At 40.2% G+C, this 22,010-nt stretch overlaps 1 protein-coding gene across 2 annotated transcripts; it reads left to right on the top strand.

Annotated features, from left to right (window-relative positions):
* The first annotated feature begins 3,988 nt into the window (after positions 1-3,988).
* LOC140153175 (putative glutathione-specific gamma-glutamylcyclotransferase 2) lies at positions 3,989-18,664 on the top strand. Of its 2 annotated transcripts, none has more exons than XM_072175844.1 (4): positions 3,989-4,174; positions 13,829-13,990; positions 14,888-14,923; positions 18,116-18,664. In XM_072175844.1, exons 2-4 carry the CDS (start codon positions 13,856-13,858, stop codon positions 18,500-18,502), a joined length of 558 nt encoding a protein of 185 aa, XP_072031945.1. In that variant the 5' UTR covers positions 3,989-4,174; positions 13,829-13,855; the 3' UTR covers positions 18,503-18,664. The 2 variants fall into 2 exon arrangements, with proteins under 2 accessions (XP_072031945.1, XP_072031946.1); XM_072175845.1 differs by having other exon boundaries at positions 4,020-4,068.
* The last annotated feature ends 3,346 nt before the right edge of the window (positions 18,665-22,010 follow it).

Here is a 22,010-nt window from a genome sequence, read left to right as displayed (position 1 = left end):
ATAAAAGGAATTGACAAGAAACTTTGGAAATAAACTTTTTGTTTTGGTAATCTACTCAAACATACCATAAAAAGAGGATGCCAGAATTCTCAAAATACTCATTTAATCTTTGCCACGACCTGTTTCTTTTATGTCTGTCAACTTTTTACCCTTGTTCTCTGTGTGATTTTAAAATGTTTTATGGTGCTTTTTACATTAATATATTTTGATAACTTGTAAAGAAAGTTACTTAATAAATAATTACATACAAAGATATAATACATCAGCACAAGTGGTTTGATCTCAGGGTTTGTATTGTCTTGTGAGTCAGTTCAATGTTTCCTTGTCCTCTAACTGTAGTATTGATGAGCTATGATTTCACTTTTGTTTCACTTTTATTGAAGGGAAATATGTGTTTGTATTCCAAATTCTTAACATTTGAACCAGTGAAAACTTATTTTCAGGGAAATATTTGGCAGAGTTCCTGAATGTATAAATCTCAATCATTGCTATGCTCAAAAGTTGACTACCCTTGATATGGACTCTTTGTATCAGTTGAGGATCGAGTGAATGAAAGATGTGAAGAATAAGCAGAAACCATTAATTAAAGCAATAATATGTGATTTGCATAAAGAATAGATTCCTATTTAGATGTTTGTTTTCACTGATCACATTATCCTCTTTTAATTTCGAACCAAACAAATGAGGTATAACGAAGAAAATTGCGATTTCATTCCAGCGCCTACAATGCGTGTACTACGCTCGCCGATCGTAACATGTAATACTGGATGGAGCATCACGCTCGACTTGTGTACACATAAGCTGACATCCACGGGAGATGTTAGCAAGCAGTCGATTGATGAACTCTGAATAAAACCGGGTTGACCCGGTTTTAATATTAAAAGTTAAATTTTTCTGTTATTAAAGCACTTCAGGCGCAGGCCTAGTCTTTTATGTGGTATTTTAGTACACCACTGGGCATTATAATTATGTAAAAAGTAGAAATCCAAGTAAAATTGAGGGCGTCGCTGTGAAGCAAATCACACATGGCTTTAAGGCTACCCTGGTACTAGCACTTCAGTTTTCTGCTGTGTGCAAGGATTTGACTTTCAAGTGACAAACATTTGGTGTGTTTGTATAAACCTTCTTCTGTACCATGTATCGGCATGCTGAAGCAGGGTTTAGTTCAATTTTGCTACGAAAAAGGAAATAAAATTGTACCCCTGCTGATCACAGTGGGTTCTGAGGGAATCACTTTGGGGTCACTTCAATATGAAATCAATAAAGATGTAAGGCTGAGACATTCAAAGGGGCATTCAATGAGAGAAAAGTGGTAAGAGGTGGATTTTTTGGACTTGCCTTATGATTGGGGCCCGGCATTGGGGAAAAAGCATACTTTTAATAAAAACAAGGGTCTTTGTGTGGAGAGGCAGAAACAGCCCACATAACCCTGGACTATTGAAATGTTGGTTCTAAAAGCTAATAAAGTTGTACAAATAAGAGGTCTTTACGTTCATCACAATAGCACAAGGATGAGTTTACACCAGACATGCTAGACAGTTTGAGCACATCAAAATCGTGTAGCAGAAGAACACTTATGTAATACCTGTCACATTTCAGTACATTCAGTAGCTTTCAGTGGTCGTAAAAGACTCCAAAGATAACTAGCAGTCTGTCCTACTAGTACTACTAAGTGGCGCGTACGTGTCCAGGGGGTGGCCCATGCAAAATCAGCCTATTTTGGTTTCATGGTGCACCCTGAATGGCTGAATCGAATAGGACATGTTTGGTAATCCACTCTTTTGTCTAAAACTTCTAAGGGGCTGTGTAATAACTATGAGCCCTGGAGGTGGGTAAAATTGGGGGAGTAAGAAGTTTTTGGTTAGCTAAAGTTGGGGGAAAACAATTTTTGGCAAAGACAGCTGTTTTTGGACTGCCTAGTACTGTAAGACCCCCTGAATTTTACCGAAACAGAATGCTGAAATACCCCTGATTTTGATCATTTCAGCTCTAAAAGACCCCCAAATTGCTCATTTCTGGCTTTTTCAGGTGATTGACAACCAGAAAGCCAAGAAAAACCATTTATTTTGACTGTTCGCAGCCCCGAAAGACCCCTTTTACTGGTACGCCGTCAGCTCCCAAAGACACCACCTCAAAATTTCCGGGAGCATATCAACCAATAATTTATGACGTACTCCCCCTCCCCCTGTTGGTGTACCCAGGTGGTGGCTCCCCCATGCAGTCTGAGCCAGTAGCGTAGCGTCATAGGGGCACCAGGGGGGTAGCTGAATAGGACATGCCTATGGTAATCCCATCTTTTGTCTAAAACTACCAAGGGGCTGTGCAATAATTATGAGCCCTGGGGAGCTTAGGGGCTGTGCAATAATTATGAGCCCCCCGGGGGGTAAAATTTCCAAACGGCTCGCCAAAAATCGCTTGCCCCCCTCACGGCCCGTCAAATATTCTTTGCCCCCCCTTGCGCATGCCAAATTTTTGGAATCCCAATTTACAAACCTTAAATGGTCTATATACCTGTTGCGAGCGCAGTGAGCAGGAAAATTTGCATATTTAAGCGTTTCCGTACTGTTTTCCTAAGCCTTTTTAGAGCGTTTTATTAAAAAGGCGCCCCATGAATGTGTGCCAAAAATCGCTTGCCCCCCTCTCAGCTTGCCAAAATTGCTTGCCCCCCTTTTGGCTCGCTTAAAATTTCTTGCCCCCCAATTTTACCCTCCCCCAGGGCTCATAATTATTGCACAGCCCCTTAAATGGGGGGGGGGGCAGGGCCCTGTAGAAACTAAAAACAGGGGTGGGAGGATTTGTAGGGACTACTATTTATTTTGATGATAAATGAGATTTTTGGCAATTACAACTTTGATATAAAATTGGATCGGTTGAGCCCATATTTATTGGTCGAGCTATGAGTTTTAAAATATTGGACGAGGCGTAGTCGAGTCCAATATTTTAAAACTCATAGCGAGACCAATAAATATTGGGCTTAAACATTGTAAAGCATCCAATTCTAGCATTATTATGTTTTGGATCCAATATTATCACAACTTGGATCCATCAAAACATAATAATGGGTGATATTTTACTACTTTGGCATAAGAAAGTGCCCAAATGCATGACTGTCATGCTCAATGCGCTTTATATTGGGCTCCACTTGGGTCAACATAATTAATGATACTCCCATTTTATCCCAGAGATTTCTCAACTTGTACATCTTGCAAAACGTTTTAAATTAAGAATAGTTTGCACCATCTAGGCTTGATCTCTTTGTTGTTGTGCAACTCGAGGTATTCTATATTCAGTATCGGGTTACGTAATGTTACTATGTCAACGGGATCACGCGCTAGAGTAATGAACCACGATCGAAATGATCACCACATAAAGTATATGGCACTCGAAGGCATACCAAAGTAGCGTGATCCGGTAACCAAGAGAATTACGTAACCACTTCGATGCTGAATTGTAGCAGAGTTGTCAACTTTTCGGAATTACATGGCGTGAAAAACTGAGGGAAGCAATTTTTGGCAGGCCGAGAGGGGCGATAGTTTGCTGTGTGTAATGAGTAAATCCGGGAGTAAATCAGGCATGTGTTTATCAGAATGATACTTTTGCTCTTAACACTATTAAAAAAGCATTGGTATTGGTGCCATGTACTGGGGCAGGCAATTGCTTTTGTTTTATTGTTTTGTTTTTGTTTGCTTAGTTTCTTCTTCTTGTTTTGGCATTCCGAGGGGGGAGCACTTTTTGGCGCGCCGGTTTGAAATCCCCCCCCCCCCGAATAATTATTCAATAATTTATTGCACAACCCTTATACAAACCATCCTTTCTTTTTTGAGAGGAAGCAACAGTTTTTCACGACAACGGGATCATCGCGCAGCACCGGGGAAGCAACAAAACTCAATAAAATTAAAATTGAAAGACCCGCCGACATCCAAAAGTGATGTTTTCATACGGCTGTATTTAGCCAGACATCATACTTTCAACGCATGCGCACTGAGCACAGATTAATTAGCGGAGCGACAAATTCCGATAGCATTGGATAGCAGGACGAGTTGCGGGAATCTTTTCAATAAATTATTGGTCTGGAACTAATCGGTTTACACTAATTACTTCATCACCTGTTACTGTTGATAATAAAGATTTAACCTTGCCATTTGCAATTAATTAGATCGCGTGAATACTGAAGGTAAGTATGCATGAATTGGTGATGATTGTCGATCAGTAGTATTTTAGGGACCGTTCACAAACACTTGTAAGGGGGGGGCTGATGCAAAAAAATTTCATCGCGAAAATTTTTCGGGGCCCCCCTTTACAGACCTCAAAAATTTCAGGGCCCCTTTTGACATGAAAATTATGGGTCAACCCCATAGAAAAGCATATAAACTCAATTTTTCCAGGAAAATTTGTGGTCATTTTTTCAGGCCCCCCCCTTAGGAGGGTCAAAAATGTTCAGGGCCCCCTTTTTGCATCAGGCCCCCCTTACAAGTGTTTGTGAACGGTCCCTTAGTATTAAAAAGCTTATTATAAATAAACATAAATTTTGTAATTACCGGTACCGGTACATGATTCAGCAATTTGTGCTACAATGTATGTCTACAGTGTAGAGCTATACCTGGTCTCATGTACCCATACCTAGTGTATGGGTACATGGTATAACCAGGCATTCAAACAGGCACGGAGAGAGCTGTCAAAGAGTGTATATTTCAGAACCTGATAACTGCACCAGTTATAAAAATTCCCACACACACACCACTTTTAAAATGCACTCAAAGTCCTTATTCCATATCTGAAAATATGATCCCCAATTTGTACTTACTTTATTGATAAAAGTCTAAATATCCACATGACAAATTCAGCTGTACATGTCCATTGTATATGTTCACAACATGACCCAAAATCAGACCTTAGACACATGCACAAGGCCTTGATAGCACTGTCATAATAGCCCAATTCATGCTGAACAAGAGACTGGTTGAGAGTCCACATGTTCATTCACCCATGCACCTGCACATGTTAGCACATGCTTTCAGAACAACTGCTGATGTGTCATCAACCTCATAGTCACAGTCTCTGTTCTGTGTGGTATTGGTAGAATAACACATGTCTTTATGAAAGGTCAAAAGTTAGGGATTGTTTTGTCAGACATTTTGAGAGCTAGATTTGATCAACACCATTTGAAGCATGGTGTAGCTTACAAGCAGGACACATAATTTCAGGATATTGACTACAAATTTGGACCAATAAATTTCCAGAGACATAATACAACCAAGGAAGCTTATTTCAAAGATGTTTAGGGCAACAGTGACATGGTAAGTGAAATAGTTGGGGAAGAATACCTTGGTGTACATTTGAAATGTAATTCTGGTCTTTGTACATGGACTTCATGTCTCCCTATTCCACACATATAGTGTAGAGCAACTCTGCTATTTCTATAGATACATTCATTAATTACTTTGAGGCTTGCATGCTCGAGAAATCTAGCCAAGAATTTGCTCACCGATAGCTTCACATTCTACTAGGCTAGAGACCATTGCATTCAAAATCTAGTCGGATTTGCTGAAGCATGACACCGTGTAAAGCAATGGAAGTTCAGAAGTAGACCGTGCCGATGGCCATGGAGTTGTATTACTTGCTACCAAAAATGTCATCATTGATGGTGAAATCAAAATTAATGGTAATTGTGAGCTAGTTGCAACTAAGATCCAGCTGTATGGTCAACAACCTCTCATTGTTATGTCAGCGTATCGACCACCAAATCGTGATCTTGCCTACGCCCAGTCCCTGTGCCAGTCTATTCGACATGTCGTCTCTAGCAACCCGTCAGCTGTAGTCTGGCTCAGCGGGGATTTCAATCTTCCGGACATAGATTGGGACACATCAGCTATTGTTGGCCACCAGTACAGTCTTGCAATGAACAATTGCTTTCTTTCTACATTCAGCGATTTGGGTCTAACACAAATTGTTGACTTCCGACCAGAGAGGAAAACACCTTGGACCTGTTTCTTACTAACAGACCAGCCCTCGTCAGCAAGTGTTTGCCTATGCCTGGTGCAAGCGACCACGAGATGGTTCTTACATTGTCTGACATCCGTGCCAAAAGACAAAAGCCAGTCCGCCGCAAAATCCTCTTATGGAAGAAAGCTGATATGAGCAACATCAAGTCAGAAATCAACACCTTTGGCAGTCACTTTGTCGCTTCCAATTCAACTGACACAGATGTCAACGACCTCTGGGAGCAGATAACAACCTTCCTCCTCAACATCTTGGACTCGATGGTCCCTTCCAAACTGTCTTCTACAAGATTCAATCAACCATGGATCAATCGCCACATCAAGGCCTTATCCAGGAGGAAGAAGAAAGCGTATACAAGAGCCACCAGATCAAAGGATCCAAAAGACTGGACCCGATATAAGGACCTCAAGAAACTCCTGCAAAGAGACTGCAAATCAGCCTACCACAACTACATCGGTGACATGCTGTGTGGAGAAGGAGATAGCAACCCTAAAAGGTTCTGGTCCTACATCAAGAGCAAACGATGCGAGAATTCGTGTTGCGCCACTGATGAAAGACGGTGTCCTGCAAAGTGACAGCACAACTAAGTCAAACATGCTGAACGATCAGTTTGCTTCTGTCTTCACCAATGAGGATGCATCTGATTTACCAGATCTTGGCATCAGCCCACACCCACCAGTACCATCTTTCTCCATCGACACTGAAGGTGTTAGGAAACTCCTTGCCAACATCAAACCCCACACAGCCAGTGGTCCTGATAACCTGCCTGCCTATCTTCTTAAAGAAGCAGCGGATGAGCTTGCACCAATTCTGTGCCTACTCTTCAACGCCACCGTCCATCAAGGAAAGATCCCTCTTGCATGGAAATGTGCTGACGTGACTCCTATCTTTAAGAAGGGTGACAAACACAAACCTGAAAACTATCGCCCAATATCGCTCACATCAATTGTCTGCAAAACAGCTGAGCATATCATCCACAGCCAGATCATGCAACACCTCGATGCACACAACCTGCTAACTGAATGCCAATTGGGATTCAGGAAGAAGCGTTCCTGCGATTCACAGCTCCTGATAACAATTGACGACCTGGCCAGAGGACTTGAGACAAGCAGCAGATCGATGCAGTTCTCCTTGATTTCTCGAAGGCCTTCGATCGTGTACCTCATGAACGTCTTCTTTTGAAGCTCCATCACTCACGGGTCCGAGGCCAGCTACTCTCTTGGATACGAGACTTCTTATCAGGGCGTACCCAGAGTGTGATTCTTGAGGGGGAAAAGAGCAGCGTCGCCAGCGTAACTTCAGGGGTGCCCCAAGGCACTGTTCTGGGACCCCTGTTGTTCTTGGTCTTCATTAACGACCTTCCCGAGTGTGTTTCGTCAAGTATACGACTCTTTGCTGATGATGCCCTCCTGTATAGACCAATCCAATCCCAAGATGACATCACTGCTCTTAACCAAGACCTCACCAACCTTCAGGAGTGGGAGAAGAAGTGGTTAATGCAATTCAACGCTGACAAATGCGAAGTTCTCAGAATCTCCAACAAGTTTAAGTAACATCTTGGGTGCAACCCGTACTCAATCCATGGGACTGCACTCCGAACTGTTGATGAGGCAAAGTATCTGGGTGTCACTATCCACCGTAACCTCAGCTGGAAGCCGCATGTTCAGAACATCTGCAACAAAAGCAACAGCACCCTCGGCTTTCTCCGCCGCAATCTGAGGAAATGTTCCCCAAAGATCAAGGAACTGGCCTACAAGACATATGTTCGTCCCACACTGGAATATTCATCTACGGTGTGGGATCCACATACGCAGGACCTGATTGCCCAGATTGACATGGTCCAACGGCGTGCTGCTAGGTTTGTGACGGCCGACTACAACCAACAGAGCAGCGTAACCCAGATGCTACAAAGTCTACAATGGCAGACACTCTATGAACGTAGGGCCCACAGCAAAATCATCATGCTGTACAGGATAGTACATGGTCTTGCCGCCATTCCTGCTGCTCCACCATACTTGTTCCCATCTTCATCAGACCAGACTAGAGGCCACAACCAACAGTTCAAACAACAACACTGCAGAATCCTGTCTTATCAACACAGTTTCTTCCCAAGTGCCATCTGTATCTGGAATTCACTACCAATCACTGTGGTGTCAGCTCAGTCACTGGATATTCTCCGGAACCGCCTGGGCCCACTCACCCTCCGATAGTCTGCCACGGGTCATCTTTTTACTTGCACCATGTTTTAAGTTATCTGCACATTTCGTTGAAATTTGTTCCCGTGACCAAGCACCTTTTGCACCCAAGTACGACTATACTCCACTACGGAGGGATGTACTCAATGGAAGAAGAAGAAGACATCCGATCAGGACAGGCGATCGCATCAAAAAAGTTGCTAAACTTACACTTCAGCAAAATTTTAGACTGCCAAAATATGCAAATCTTGCTCATACGGTTGACTTTCATCCAAATTTCTCCAAATCCACAGAGAAAACAATGTAAGACGATAAATCCCGGTGAATTTCCCATTACCTCAGACAGGGTCTAATTCTGCATAAAACCGGGCAACGTTATTTCTATAGATCTGCTGCGCATTCAAATTGCATTGTATTGCATTGTAATTTCATTTGTGTCTATGCTAATTATGTTTACACAACATGAACTCACATGTTTTCAAGCAAATTCGCCGATAATGGGTGATCAAAAGCGATCGGAATGTTACAAAAGTACAGATCGCATTCAGCTTACTTCATATGAGATGATCTTTGGAAAAATACGGCATAATTTGTCTTGGTGTTTGCGGAATGCCATGCAGTAAAATATTAATACGTTGCTGCAATTCATGATTGACAACTAACAATCGGCGTGTCCTTCGTATCCTCCACTGTCAATTTCTTATCCACTCACTAATCCTCACAAAAGCTTTGTGTTGAGAGTAAATGTATTTTTATCATTGACATTGTAGTTATAGTTGTAGTTATAGTTGTAATCACATTTTTATAATCATTTATAATTGTAGTTGGATTATAGTTGCATTTATAGTTGCAGTTAGAATTGTAGCTGGATTGAGAGTTATAATTAGAGAGTTATAGTTGAGTCTAGAGTTATAGTTGAGTTTATAGTTACTTTATAGTAGTTGTAGGTTTAGAGTTAGGGTTGAATATTTCACGTATGCTACATATGATCACAGAAGTAAGAAATCTTTCATGATGATCAGGTATTAAACCTAGTAAATTCCCCGGGTAAATTCAAAACCTAGGTCTATAGATTCAAATCTTCTTAGACTATTACTCCAACATCAGATACTCTTTTTTTCTGGAAGACCTGGCTAAATTACTTGAGGGCACAACAAAGGGGAATTAGTTTTATGGCCATATTAAATGTTTTCACTGTGGGAGACTATTAGCATGATTAGTAGTTGTGAAAACAGACCCTGGAAATAAATTCCAGGATCTGTGCTGTGACTTGGTATAGATCTGATAACCTACCATGCCTATACTGCTAAAATAGTCATGATAGTGGGGTGGGTGTAACAATGCGGTTCTTAAAAACAATTGTGCCATTTAGTACCATTTAGCATAACATAATTAGTGCAAATTGCACTCTATTAGTTTAATTAGTGTTCAGTGGTGTAGTTCAGGGGTTGTGGTGCCCAGGGGCCATTGATACATATGGTGCCCCTTTTTTTGCATCAGGCCCCCCTTACAAGTGTTTGTGAACGGTCCCTAAATAGTTTATTTGCGAGCATAGCAAGCCCTGGGGGCACTCCAACTTTGGAGGTGACGCGTATATAGGGCTGTTAAGACCCCCTTTGTCAGCATCGCTGTCACCCAAAGACCCCATATTTTGTTACGAACACATGCTGAGATCGGACGCTCTCCGCGTAGGGCCCGATAGTAGTTCTCGGGGGCCGCCGCCTCATGAAAAATAAAAGTTCAATTTGAACAGCAACTTTCATTTATCACTGATTTTGTTACTTATTTTGAAAAAATGAAGAAATTTGAAGCCATTTAGAACTAGAAACTCGATTTTCGAGGTTTTTGTGGTGCTGTTTTGGTTCTCACCCAACGATTCCATTTAAAAAAAAGGTCTTGTTCTCACCCAATGACCCCATATTTTTTACATTTTGCTCTCACCGAATGCCAAAAATCATGCTCTCACCCAATGACCCCATATTTTTTACATGTTGCTCTCACCGAATGCCCCTTAGTGCGAAAGCGCCAGCCCTACACCTATATCCATTTCAAATTGAAGTGCCCCCCCCGGGTAGCAAGCATGACATTTTGCACACATTTCTGTACTGCCCGGGGTACTGCCCCCTCTTTTAAAGAGCCAAATCCCCACAGCTCATAATTAGTGCACAGTCCAAAATGAGGGGTGTTTGGGTGATGAAGCCAAAAGTAAAACCACTGACAGGCCTGTACATAGAACCCTATTTATTTTCACCTCCAAAACACAGCGTGTAAACTCTTCTACAGGAGTGGGAGAATTAAGAAGGGCCAAGAGGTGAAAAATTTCCAAATCTTCCTGCTGTCCCTCTACTAAAATATTGTTGATATTCTCTGAGAAATTTTGGGTCAAAATTAGAATGTTTAAAAATGGTGGTCTAACCAGGACAAAAGAAGATACTTTTGGTCAATTTTGTCCCAGTATTTTGAGCCGAGGCAATATCGACCAGCCCCGAAGGGGGACATCAAAATATTTTTGGTGGGTATGCTCCCCGAAATTTTGAGGTGGTGGGTCTTTGGGAGCTGACTGCGTACTGATAAAAGGGGGTCTTTTGGAGCTGCGAACAAGTACAACAGGGACTTTTGGAGCTGCAAACAGTCCAAATCAAGGGTCTATCTTGGCTTTCTGGTTGAAAAGCGCTTGAAAAAAACCTTTCAGAGCTGAAATTATCAAAATCAAGGGTCTTTCGGAGTTCTATTTTGGTCAAATATAGGGGGGTCTTTCGGAGCTGCGAAATCCAAAAGGGGGGGTCTCTCCGGGAGCATACCTGTGGTCATTTGTGTTGAGTGCCCCCCCCTGGACCAGCCTCTTCCACTCCCCATTACTGCTGATCAAATATAGGGGTCTTTCGAGCTGCGAAATCCAAAAGGGGGTCTCTCTGGGAGCATACCTGTGGTCATTTGTGTTGAGTGCCCCCCCCCCCTGGACCAGCCTCTTCCACTCCCCATTACTGCTGATGCTGGTATGCCTCTGCTCTTCTGGGTCTTTGAATTGATTAAGGATCATGCTATAAAAATTAATTAAGTCATGAAGTGACATGAGCTATCTATAAATTGCATAATGGGTTGCTGTTTTGGCCATGATTTGACCACCCAGAGGCTTTCATTTCCTGCTTAACATCATCAACACATTGACCCCTCACTGTGTGTCTCAACTCCAAGCATGAAGTTATAGAACTCCCAGGACCCAGTATCTTTGTTTACCTTGACAAAAAGGACTCATGTAACATTTCACAGTGAACCCAGGAAGGGCTTCATCATATTGAAAAAAATGCAGAATTATGAACAATGCCAAAGGGATTGAGGCTAATTGTTATAATTGGTTGGTTAGACCTGTATCATGGTATACAGGTATCAAAGGACACCATTTCATCAGTTGCGGTCCTGTAGTAAGGATCTTCACATTTACATCAAGATACTAGTAATAGTATATGGCGACGACACAAGTGGACAAATTACAAAATTCAGTGCCCAATTTGTGCCTTCTGAAGCCTGGATTCATATTTGTGGACAACCTTCCAAGATTCAGTGCCTGATTGGTGACTTTTGAAGTGTGAGATTCTATATGTGGGTTTTGAAATTGGGGCGTTGTATGGACCATCCCCTGCCAAAATATTCGGAGACACCCCCCTGATCTACGCCTATGATTGATTGACATGCACGACCAACATGCTGATGGAGAAGGATATTTTGCCCTGTACAATCCAGGATTTGTGTCTCATTTCTTTGGTCTTTCCCAAAATTCTGCAACAATCTATGGCGTTTCGACCTCATATGACCACAAAATGACAATAAGTTGTTTTTTTTCCACCAAATTTCACAATCTATATTACCAGGATGTATTGATGTATTGTGACTTACCACAAGGGATTCGAATAGAGGGTACAGCAATGCATTATGGGAAGGCATTCAGTACAGAGTACGGAATGCATTTATGGAAGGCATTTGACTACCGGTATAGCATAGTATCCACAATGCATTATGGGAAGCTATGGCATAATTTCATCAATACTTTGTATGGGAATTTAACATGACAATAACATGGTTTTAAAAATGCATTATTGGCAAGAGTTCCAACAATGCATTATGGGAAAGCATTCCAATACAATCTACAGCAATGCATTATGGGAAGACATTCCGCTACAGAGTATGGGTATAGCATATAGTTTCAACAATGCATTATGGGAAACTATATCATAGTTTCAACAATGCATTATGGGAAAGCATTCCAGTAGGCCTACAGGGTACGGAATGCAATATGGAAGGCATTTGACTACAGGTATAGCATGGTATCAACAATGCATTATGGGAAGCTATGGCATAATTTCATGGGAATGAAATAATTTCATAATTTTATGGGAAGCTATGGCATTATGGGAAGCTATGGCATTTGACTACAGGTATAGCATAGTATCAACAATGCATTATGGGAAGCTATGGCATAATTTCATCAATACTTTGTATGGGAATATAAGGTACAGCTGATGCATTCTGGGAAGAATACATAGTGTACATGTATTTAACATGACAATAACATGGTTTTAAAAATGCATTATGGGCAAGAGTTCCAACAATGCATTATGGGAAAGCATTCCAGTACAGGGTATGGAATGCATTATGGAACGCATTTGACTACAGGTATAGCATAGTATCAACAATGCATTATGGGAAGCTATGGCATTTCATCAATACTTTGTATGGGAATATAAGGTACAGCTGATGCATGTAGGCCTATTTCACATGACAATAATAACATGGTTTAAAAATGCATTATGGGCAAGAATTCCAACAATGCATTATGGGAAAGCATTACAATACAATCTACAGCAATACATTATAGTTATATACTCGATCTAGCCAACTATAAACTCAACTATAATTCCAACTACAACTATAAACTCAACTATAATTCCAACTACAACTATAAACTCAACTATAATTCCAACTACAACTATAAACTCAACTATAATTACAACTACAACTATAAACTCAACTATAATTACAACTACAACTATAAACTCAACTATAATTCCAACTATAACTACAACTACAACTATAACTACAACTATAAACTACAACTACAACTATAAACTATAAAATGTTAACACTCTTGTGTTGATTACGTAATGTGTGGAGGCAAATTGCAATAAGTACAATGAAATAATGAGTAGGGCGGGCTCCGAGGCGGGTTTCTTCTTCATCTTACGTAACAGTATTGTTCTCCAAAAACCCGGAAGCTTGTCGTTTGGAGCTCTAGCTGAAATACAGCAAGATAATGTAAGATAGTAAATGTAAACCTGTATTTTAGCTAGAGTATCTCGAAGCTACATTACCTTCCTGATTTTTTAATTTTTCCTCCGCTGTGTTTTATGCTTGAAGGCAAAAGAGTGTACATTTGTAAATGATAGCAAGAATCGGTGTGTGACGCAAATTTGTTGAGGTTAAAACAGATGGTCACCATATTTGTCACTGTAAAGCATCAAATTTTGCCAAAGTTGGGCGTCTTTCAACTTGCCTGACTTTGAAAGAGATAATTAATATTCATAATCATATGATAAAATGGTTCTCATGAATGAATCACTTTCATTTTAAATTTATAGTGATCTGCAGCATCTAGAGCGTGTATCATGTGGGTATTTGGCTATGGATCCCTCATATGGAAGGTGGACTTCCCTTTCAAGCAGAAACAGATTGGGTACATTAAAGGTTACAAAAGACGGTTTTGGCAGGGAAGCACAGACCACAGAGGTGTTCCAGGCAATGTAAGTCAACATTATGCTAAGTACTAATAAACTACTAGCAAATGATGTTTAGCCCTGTCAATATATTTTGCAGGGCATCATGTTTATAAAAGGAGTACATGTACATGTTTGTGTCATTATATTTTGCAGGGCATCCTGTTTATAAAAATGGAGTAAACATGGTAAAGGAGTAGTACATGTTTGTGTGTATCATGGTGTATATTTGACATGGTATGATCCGTGGAGGCCAAAGGAGGCATTTTTTAAAATTGAGTTACTGACTTCTACTATACTAAAATAATAAGCGGTCTCTGTCTGTCCGGCTATGCGTTCCGCCGTGCTGCGACGCATCAATCCGATATTTGGGACATGGGTAGGTGCCGGGAAAAGCATGTTGACCGTGTGGTTTTGAAGGTCATCGGAGGTCAAGGTCAAAGGTCAAATTTTCAAACTTTGTCCGATCGGGCCCAAATTTGGTGGGTGGGACCCTCCATACGAGGGGAATATAGGGGCGAAATAAAATCGAGGTCAACCGAGGTCAAAGGTCATTACGGAGGGGTCAAATTTCAAACTTTGTCCGATCGGGCTCAAACTTGGTAGGTGGAATCCTTTGTATGAGGGGAGCATGAAAAACATATGGAGGTCATCCGAGGTCAAAGGTCAAAGGTCGGATTTCAAACTTTGTCCTATCGGGCTCAAACTTGGTGGGTGGCATCCTCGTCTGAGGGGAATATATATGCATAAACAAAATTGAGGTCAGCCAGTGCTCTCACAGCATCAGGGCTCTCACAGCTGCAGGTGCACTAGTATTATATAAATTATTATCTTTTGGCTATCATATATTGCCTACTGAAAACACCAAAGGTTTTTAAGTTAATGAATCTTAACTTACAAGTTATCTACTTTTTTACATTGCAGCCTGGAAGAGTGGTCACTCTGTTGGAGGAGCCAGAGGTTTGTCATGTTTGTAGTATATTTTTTTCTTAATAACATCTATCTATCTATACTAATAAAATAATAAGCGGGCTGTATCTGTCTGTCTATCTATCTATCTATCTGTCTATCTATCTGTCTGTCCGGCTATGCGTTTCGCCGTGCTTGACGCATCGCTCAAATTTCGAGAGATATAGGTAGGTATCGGGAAAAGCATGTTGGCCATGTGGTTTTGAAGGTCATCGGAGGTCAAGGTCAAAGGTCAAAATTTCAAACTTTGTCCGATCGGGCCCAAACTTGGTGGGTGGCATCCTTGATGCGAGGGGAATATATGCCCGAAATAAAATCGAGGTCGACCGAGGTCAAAGGTCATTGCAGAGGGGTCAAATTTTTGTCCGATCGGGCTCAAACTTGGTGGGTGAAACCTTCGTCTGAGGGAGCATGAAAAACATTATATGGAGGTCATCCGAGGTCAAAGGTCAAAGGTCATGGATTTCAAACTTTGTCCTATCGGGCTCAAACTTGGTGGGTGCAATCCTTGATACGAGGGGAATATATGCGCAAAACAAAATTGAGGTCAACCGAGGTCAAAGGTCATGTAGGGGCTAAGGGCTCTCACAGCCGCAGGTGCACTAGTACTATAATAATCATAAGCTCTGTCTGTCCGTCTGTGTGTCTGTCCGGCTATGCGTTCCGCCAAGGCTCGACGCATCGTTCGATATTTCACACATAGATGGGTATCGGGCGTCGGCGCTGTTTACCGGGTAGTTTGAAGGTCATCGGAGGTCAAGGTCAAAGGTCAAAATTTCAAACTTTGTCCGATCGGGCCCAAACTTGGTGGGTGCCGTCCTTGATAGGAGGGGAATATAATACGCGAAATAAAATCGAGGTCAACCGAGGTCAAAGGTCATTACGGAGGGGTCAAATTTCAAACTTTGTCCGATCGGGTCAAACTTGGTGGGTCGAAACCTTTGTATGAGGGGAGCATGAAAAACATTATATGGAGGTCATCCGAGGTCAAAGGTCAAAGGTCATGGATTTCAAACTTTGTCCTATCAGGCTCAAACTTGGTGGGTGGAATCCTCGTACGAGGGAATATATATGCATAAACAAAATTGAGGTCAACCAGTGCTCTCACAGCATTAGGGCTCTCACAGCTGCAGGTGCACTAGTACTAATAAAATCGTAAGCTCTGTCTGTCCGTCTGTCCGGCTATGCGTTTCGCCGCGCTTCGACGCATCGTTCCGATATTTTGGATATAGATAGGTATCAGGCATTCCACGTTTATGGGGTAGTTTTAAAGGTCATCGGAGGTCAAGGTCAAAGGTCAAAATTTCAACTTTGTCCGATCGGGCCCAAACTTGGTAGGTGGAATCCTTGATACAAGGCGAGTATATGCCCGAAATAAAATTGAGGTCAACCGAGGTCAAAGGTCATTACGGAGGGGTCAAATTTCAAACTTTGTCCGATCGGGCTCAAACTTGGTGGGTGGAATCCTTGATACAAGGGAATATATGCCCGAAATAAAATTGAGGTCAACCGAGGTCAAAGGTCATTACGGAGGGGTCAAATTTCAAACTTTGTCCGATCGGGCTCAAACTTGGTGGGTGGAATCCTTCATACGAGGGGAATATATGCCCAAAATGAAATTTAGGTCAACCGAGGTCAAAGGTCATTATGAAGGGGTTAAATTTCAAACTTTGTCCGATCGGGCTCAAAGTTGGTGGGTGGAATCCTTGCTACGAGGGGTATATATGCGCAAAATACCATTGAGGTCAACCGAGGTCAAAGGTCATTACGGAGGGGGTCAAATTTCAAACTTTGTCCGATCGGGCACAGACTTGGTGGGTGGAGTCCTTGCTACGAGGGCTTAAACATGGTATAACGAATTCTCAATATGACAGGAACAGGAAGATTTCACCACTCCCTGTGAGGACTGCAATGTCTTCTCAGCATTCATAGCTTCTAAATTTCAAACGGATGTATCAAATAAAACTGAGGTCATCAAAGGTCATAGGGAATCAAGCCAAGGTCATCTAGGGTCAGAGGTCATATGGGGTCATTGGGGGGTCAAACAGCATCATTATCTGATGCTGGTGGTGCTCTCACGTACAGCTACAGTGCCCTCACAGCCGCAGGTACTCTAGTTTAACTTAAAAGTAGTACAATGTACTTAGAATTTTATTTTTATTTTTATTTCATTTATTTAGAATTATTTAAAAATATCCTTGCCATTTAAAGGTGAATGGTCCATGATGGACCATGTGTTACAGGGTGTCCAAAAAAATGATGCCCCTCATTGCGCCCTTTTTTTTCTCCTATTTCAGAAAAGTTGATTAGTATATATTATGTTGGTACATGTATGTAAAGAAGCCTTAATAAACCGAAACAATTATTTCAATCGGCTCATAACTTTTGAAGATATGCCCTTTTAAAGAAATGTATCTGTTTTTCACTCTGTCCACGGAGGAGGTTTGGCTACTTCAAAGATTGAAAAGTGCATACTATATGTATACCCCCGGGGGGGTCACTCGCTTACCAAAGTGGTATGCATGCTCGTCCCAGCACCTCAAAAATAGACCCTAAATGGCGTAATCAGTGTAGACAAATTTCACCCCTTATTGGCGTAAGGCTCTGAAAATCTTACCCCTAAAATATGGTATAATTCGGCGTAAGAAGCTAAAATGGACCCCTAAATGGCGTAAACTCTAAAACAAATCCATTGAAATTGAAAAAAGATACCCTAAACGTCGAAACTTTACCTGAAAAGCACCCTTTTTCTGAAAACGTCGACGCCGCCACAAGGCCAAAAATGGACCCTTTTTCGACGTTTTTGGGGACGAGCATGCGTACCACTTTGGTATATGAGTGACCCCCCCGGGTGTATACCATGCACGAATTCACATGGAGGCAGGCTTAATCACTAACAAAAGATCGATGGGCACTCAGTCCTGTAAAAAATGCAGGTTCAACTCCTTTACTTTACTTTTAAAGGGAGAGGGGGTGAGTGGTGAGTCTTTCAATTGAGTCACACATCTTTAAAGGGTGTTATGCCCTCCTGGTGATCACTTCTCAATTAGTATAAATCTAAAGAGTAAACATGTGGAGGGATGAGATTTCATTGATGACAACTCCCAAAATTTTGTTAACAATTATTTTTCACTAATGCTATCTTGGTATCTGATATTTTATCAATATATTATTACATTTCAGGAATGTGTATGGGGTATAGCTTATGAAGTTGCAGATGAAAATAGAAAATATGTTAAAGAGTACCTCGATTACAGGGAGAAAGGTGGCTACACAGTGGCGACAGTAGATTTCTGGCCACAATATAATGACATGACTAAGTCTAGCAAACCATTCAAAGTGATGATTTACATCGCCACAGAAGATAATGAGGAATACCTTGGTCCAGCATCGATGGAGGAGATTGCTAAGCAAATAGCAGTGTCTGTTGGTCCGAGTGGTAAGAATGCCGAGTATTTATGCAATCTAGCTGAAGCTGTGCGGTGTATTGTACCAGGAGAGGAAGACGTGCATCTATTTCAATTGGAAAGACTAGTGAAACAAATAATAACAGAGAATCAAGTTTTATGATGTTGACTGATTATTTAGAGACAACACTACTTATATTCCTAGAGGTATCGCTAAATGGTGAGTTGTGTATGGGCAAGTTGTGATCAGCTGTGATCATCATTTATCAGCAAATGCATATGTAGAAAGCTTGTAACACTGTGTTTTTTGTGAGTAACTTAATGGAAACATTAACAGTTGAAATTAAGCTCATTAAGAGTAAATGCATTTTAAGAGTTAGTTGGAGTTAGAGTTACATTTTAGAGTTTGATCTAAATCGAACTCCTAGTACAACTCTAACTCTAAAATTCAACTCTAAATCAAACTCTAAAATGCAACTGTAACTCAAAATTTAACTTGAACAACCTAAACTCACTACAATTTACTTATAACTCGTCCTAAAATTACTCCACTATTTACTGTAGATAAAATAGCTACTATAACTCTCCCCATAACTCGCCAAAGGATGACTCGCCCATACACAACTCAACACTTAGATAATACCTTTTTTGTGTGCTTTTTATGTGTTCAGATTCTTACTGTTGAATGAATACGCCATGCAATAGTGTTATCCACACCGTGTCACAACTCATCCTTGTATGTTGCTCAATATACAAGCTGTGCTTTGAAGAAGGTAGCTAGAAGAATTTAAGATAGAATAGTTGGTGTGTGCACCACAAGGATATGTTCTGGTGCACACAAATGTCAATATAATATTTCAATGCTGCAAACTAATGTTTCCCTTTCATGATGTATTAAAAACTACTATTAGGTTTCTTCTGTATATACATATAAAGCACATTTTATTACTACAATATTATTATAATATTGTTTTTATTGCTATTATTTATTATTATTATTATTATTATTACAGTGAAATCTGAAATACAAATTTGTTAGAACTTCTGCTTGCAATTAAGCTTGTTATCAGGTCATTATTATAAGCAAGTATGTTTTGGAGTTAACTGCAAACTGGTTTGGCTTATCGAGTTTCAACTGTATCATCATCGTTGCCACTGCTTCCTAAATGGCTGCATTGGCCACACCCACCCACTGTGATACTTTTACAGCGCACAAAGGATGGCCACTGTCTGTGTATGTTCATACTGTATGTCAGAGGCAGTTGGGCAGAATATGGCTAGGGATTTGGAAACTGCATTCTTGTTTTTTTTTAATTACCTTACTGACGCGAGTATAGTCCCACCTTCGAGTAAAGTCCCACCCCAAATTTTCGAAAAATGTCAAAAAAAGTTATTTATTTTTTCGGCTTTGGAGTGTCCCTGGACCTAGACCTAAATGCTAGGATCATTCATGGTTGATTTAAAAAAAAAATTGAATTTTGCAGAGTGTTTTGTGTTTTTAATATGAAAATTGATACTTTGTTTTCATGTCATACTCTATTAATGATATCAAAATGCATTCAAATTCAATGCATTTTGATATCATTAATAGAGTATGACATGAAAACAAAGTATCAATTTTCATATTAAAAACACAAAACACTCTGCAAAATTCAATTTTTTTTTTTAAACGGGGTGGGACTATACTCGCGTCAGTACGGTAATTAAAGACCAGGGGTTCATTTCACTAAACTTTTAAACCTTAGTAACTCAAGTAACTGTTCGTAAAGTTACAAATTTACTAGACATAACTTTACGAACGGTCCCTGTAGTAAATCCCTATTACGAAGGGTACCGTTTGTAAGGAAGTTTAGTGAAACTTTAGTGGAACTTAAGACTCGTTGTACCTTACAAACGATTCTGATACTTACGAAGCTTTGTAAAGTTTAGTGAAATGGACCCCAGTATATATATAGTTCAACGTTTGTTCTTCTGTATGTAACTTTTTAAGACATAATAATATTATTTTTTTCAGTGTGTACAGTTTAACCTTAAGATTTGTTTTCATTTGTCCTTGATGTTTGGCCATACATTTCAAGTATACAAATTGTTTTGTGTTTTTTGTATATAAAATCCATTGGAAACCACATCAGTTTATCTGATGGGTGTAGCTGCATGCTGTATGAAACTAGTTAGTAATGGCTGATTAAAACTAGTGGATCTTTATTTTAATTCAACGTTTGGGTATGAAATTTGCTGCAGCAACTAAATGAGAAGAATTAAGAGTAGGAATTGCTTGCAGAACCAAAAATTGCATTGGAGATCCAAAAGAGCAGTGGTGACATGTCACAATGGTTCAACTTAAGTCTATAATATTTTGCAGGACCGTTAACTTGTCTACTAATATAATAGATTCCATAATATATTGGAGCAATATAATTGAAAAAATGTTAATGGGCATAAGACCTCGACTTCTTTAGGAACAAATTAAAGTATTGTTGATCACACCACACCAATCACCCATGGTGTGACCAAAGTGCCCCTTCCCTGCAATCACCATACAGAACTGCTGCTCTATGTGTGGAGTTAATGGCCCCCTGTACAGGTTGCTCCTAATGAATGTGGAATGTGTTATAGATGAATTAAGAAATCTGCAAAACTATCCTTATAGATGACTTTGATGTTAGTTTAATTCATGTATTTGAGTCAGTATGAATTATTTCATAATTGAAACATTAAATTAAAATAATTATACAAATGGTACCTTCTGTAGTGTGAATTTTTCTTTGTCATTTTTCTTTTGAATATCCCTGCATTGCCTGGTATTTACAAGAGGCACTAAAAACAATCTTAAATGAAACTTATATTTCAAGGTAGAGCTAGCTGAATTGTCAAATCACATGAAAAGCAGCAAGAACATTAATCACCATGATATGGATGTTAAGACAAACAAGCACTCTGTACATGTACAGTGTATGTAGTAATGATATGTTGTTGCATAACTCAAGAATGGAGCATCGCAGGTTGGTCAAACTATACTTTACCACAGGAATATGTTGGTGTTAATGAAGTTTTAAACTACATGTAGTTTTAAATTTGACCCTGTATCCATAGTCCATGTCTAAGTAGACTACATATCTGCCTCCAAGACTACATATTCTTTATAGCCCATTTTTTTTTATATTGAAACAGATTCTGGACCTTGCAGGGATATAGACATATAGATATATAAGTTTGATACCCAAAATGGAAGAAATCCATTTTGCTGGGAAACTTCCTGTATATTCCAATTAATCAGAACAATATATGTAACCAAATCTCTATTGGACAGGCGATTTAAGGTGTGCGATCGCACTCACATGCCGGCCTTAAAAACTTAAACCCTGATGTTGTTGATTGGACAATCCTCCTTTAAAGGGGCATTTCGTGATCCACAGCCTCATCCCCCCACTTTTCCCCAAAAAAGTTGAGATTTTTACACCACTGGATACCTCTGGCTACATAATGTTTATGTACCAAATATTTCTTGCAGATTAATTCGTTTAGCAAAAATATCGCCAAATTTGAATTTCGTTCTGGTGCACCAGAACGAAATTACAACACATTGTCTATGGAGCAGTGTAATACACAAAATCATGCATAACTCGCAAACGCAAAATCGGAATCAACTGAAATTTTGGAAATAAGCTTTT

This window comes from Amphiura filiformis, chromosome 5 (assembly GCF_039555335.1).
Source record: "Amphiura filiformis chromosome 5, Afil_fr2py, whole genome shotgun sequence".
NCBI classification, from domain to species: domain Eukaryota; kingdom Metazoa; phylum Echinodermata; class Ophiuroidea; order Amphilepidida; family Amphiuridae; genus Amphiura; species Amphiura filiformis.
Note: the sequence above shows the minus strand (reverse complement) of the source record. Positions and strands in the feature narration are given on the sequence as shown.

Excerpts from the sequence above, each read along its gene's own strand:
- LOC140153175 (XM_072175844.1), top strand. The coding sequence starts at position 13,856 with ATGTGGGTATTTGGCTATGGATCCCTCATATGGAAGGTGGACTTCCCT. Across the intron at positions 13,991-14,887 it reads ACAGAGGTGTTCCAGGCAAT|CCTGGAAGAGTGGTCACTCT; the intron begins GTAAGTCAACAT and ends TTTACATTGCAG. Across the intron at positions 14,924-18,115 it reads CTCTGTTGGAGGAGCCAGAG|GAATGTGTATGGGGTATAGC; the intron begins GTTTGTCATGTT and ends ATTACATTTCAG.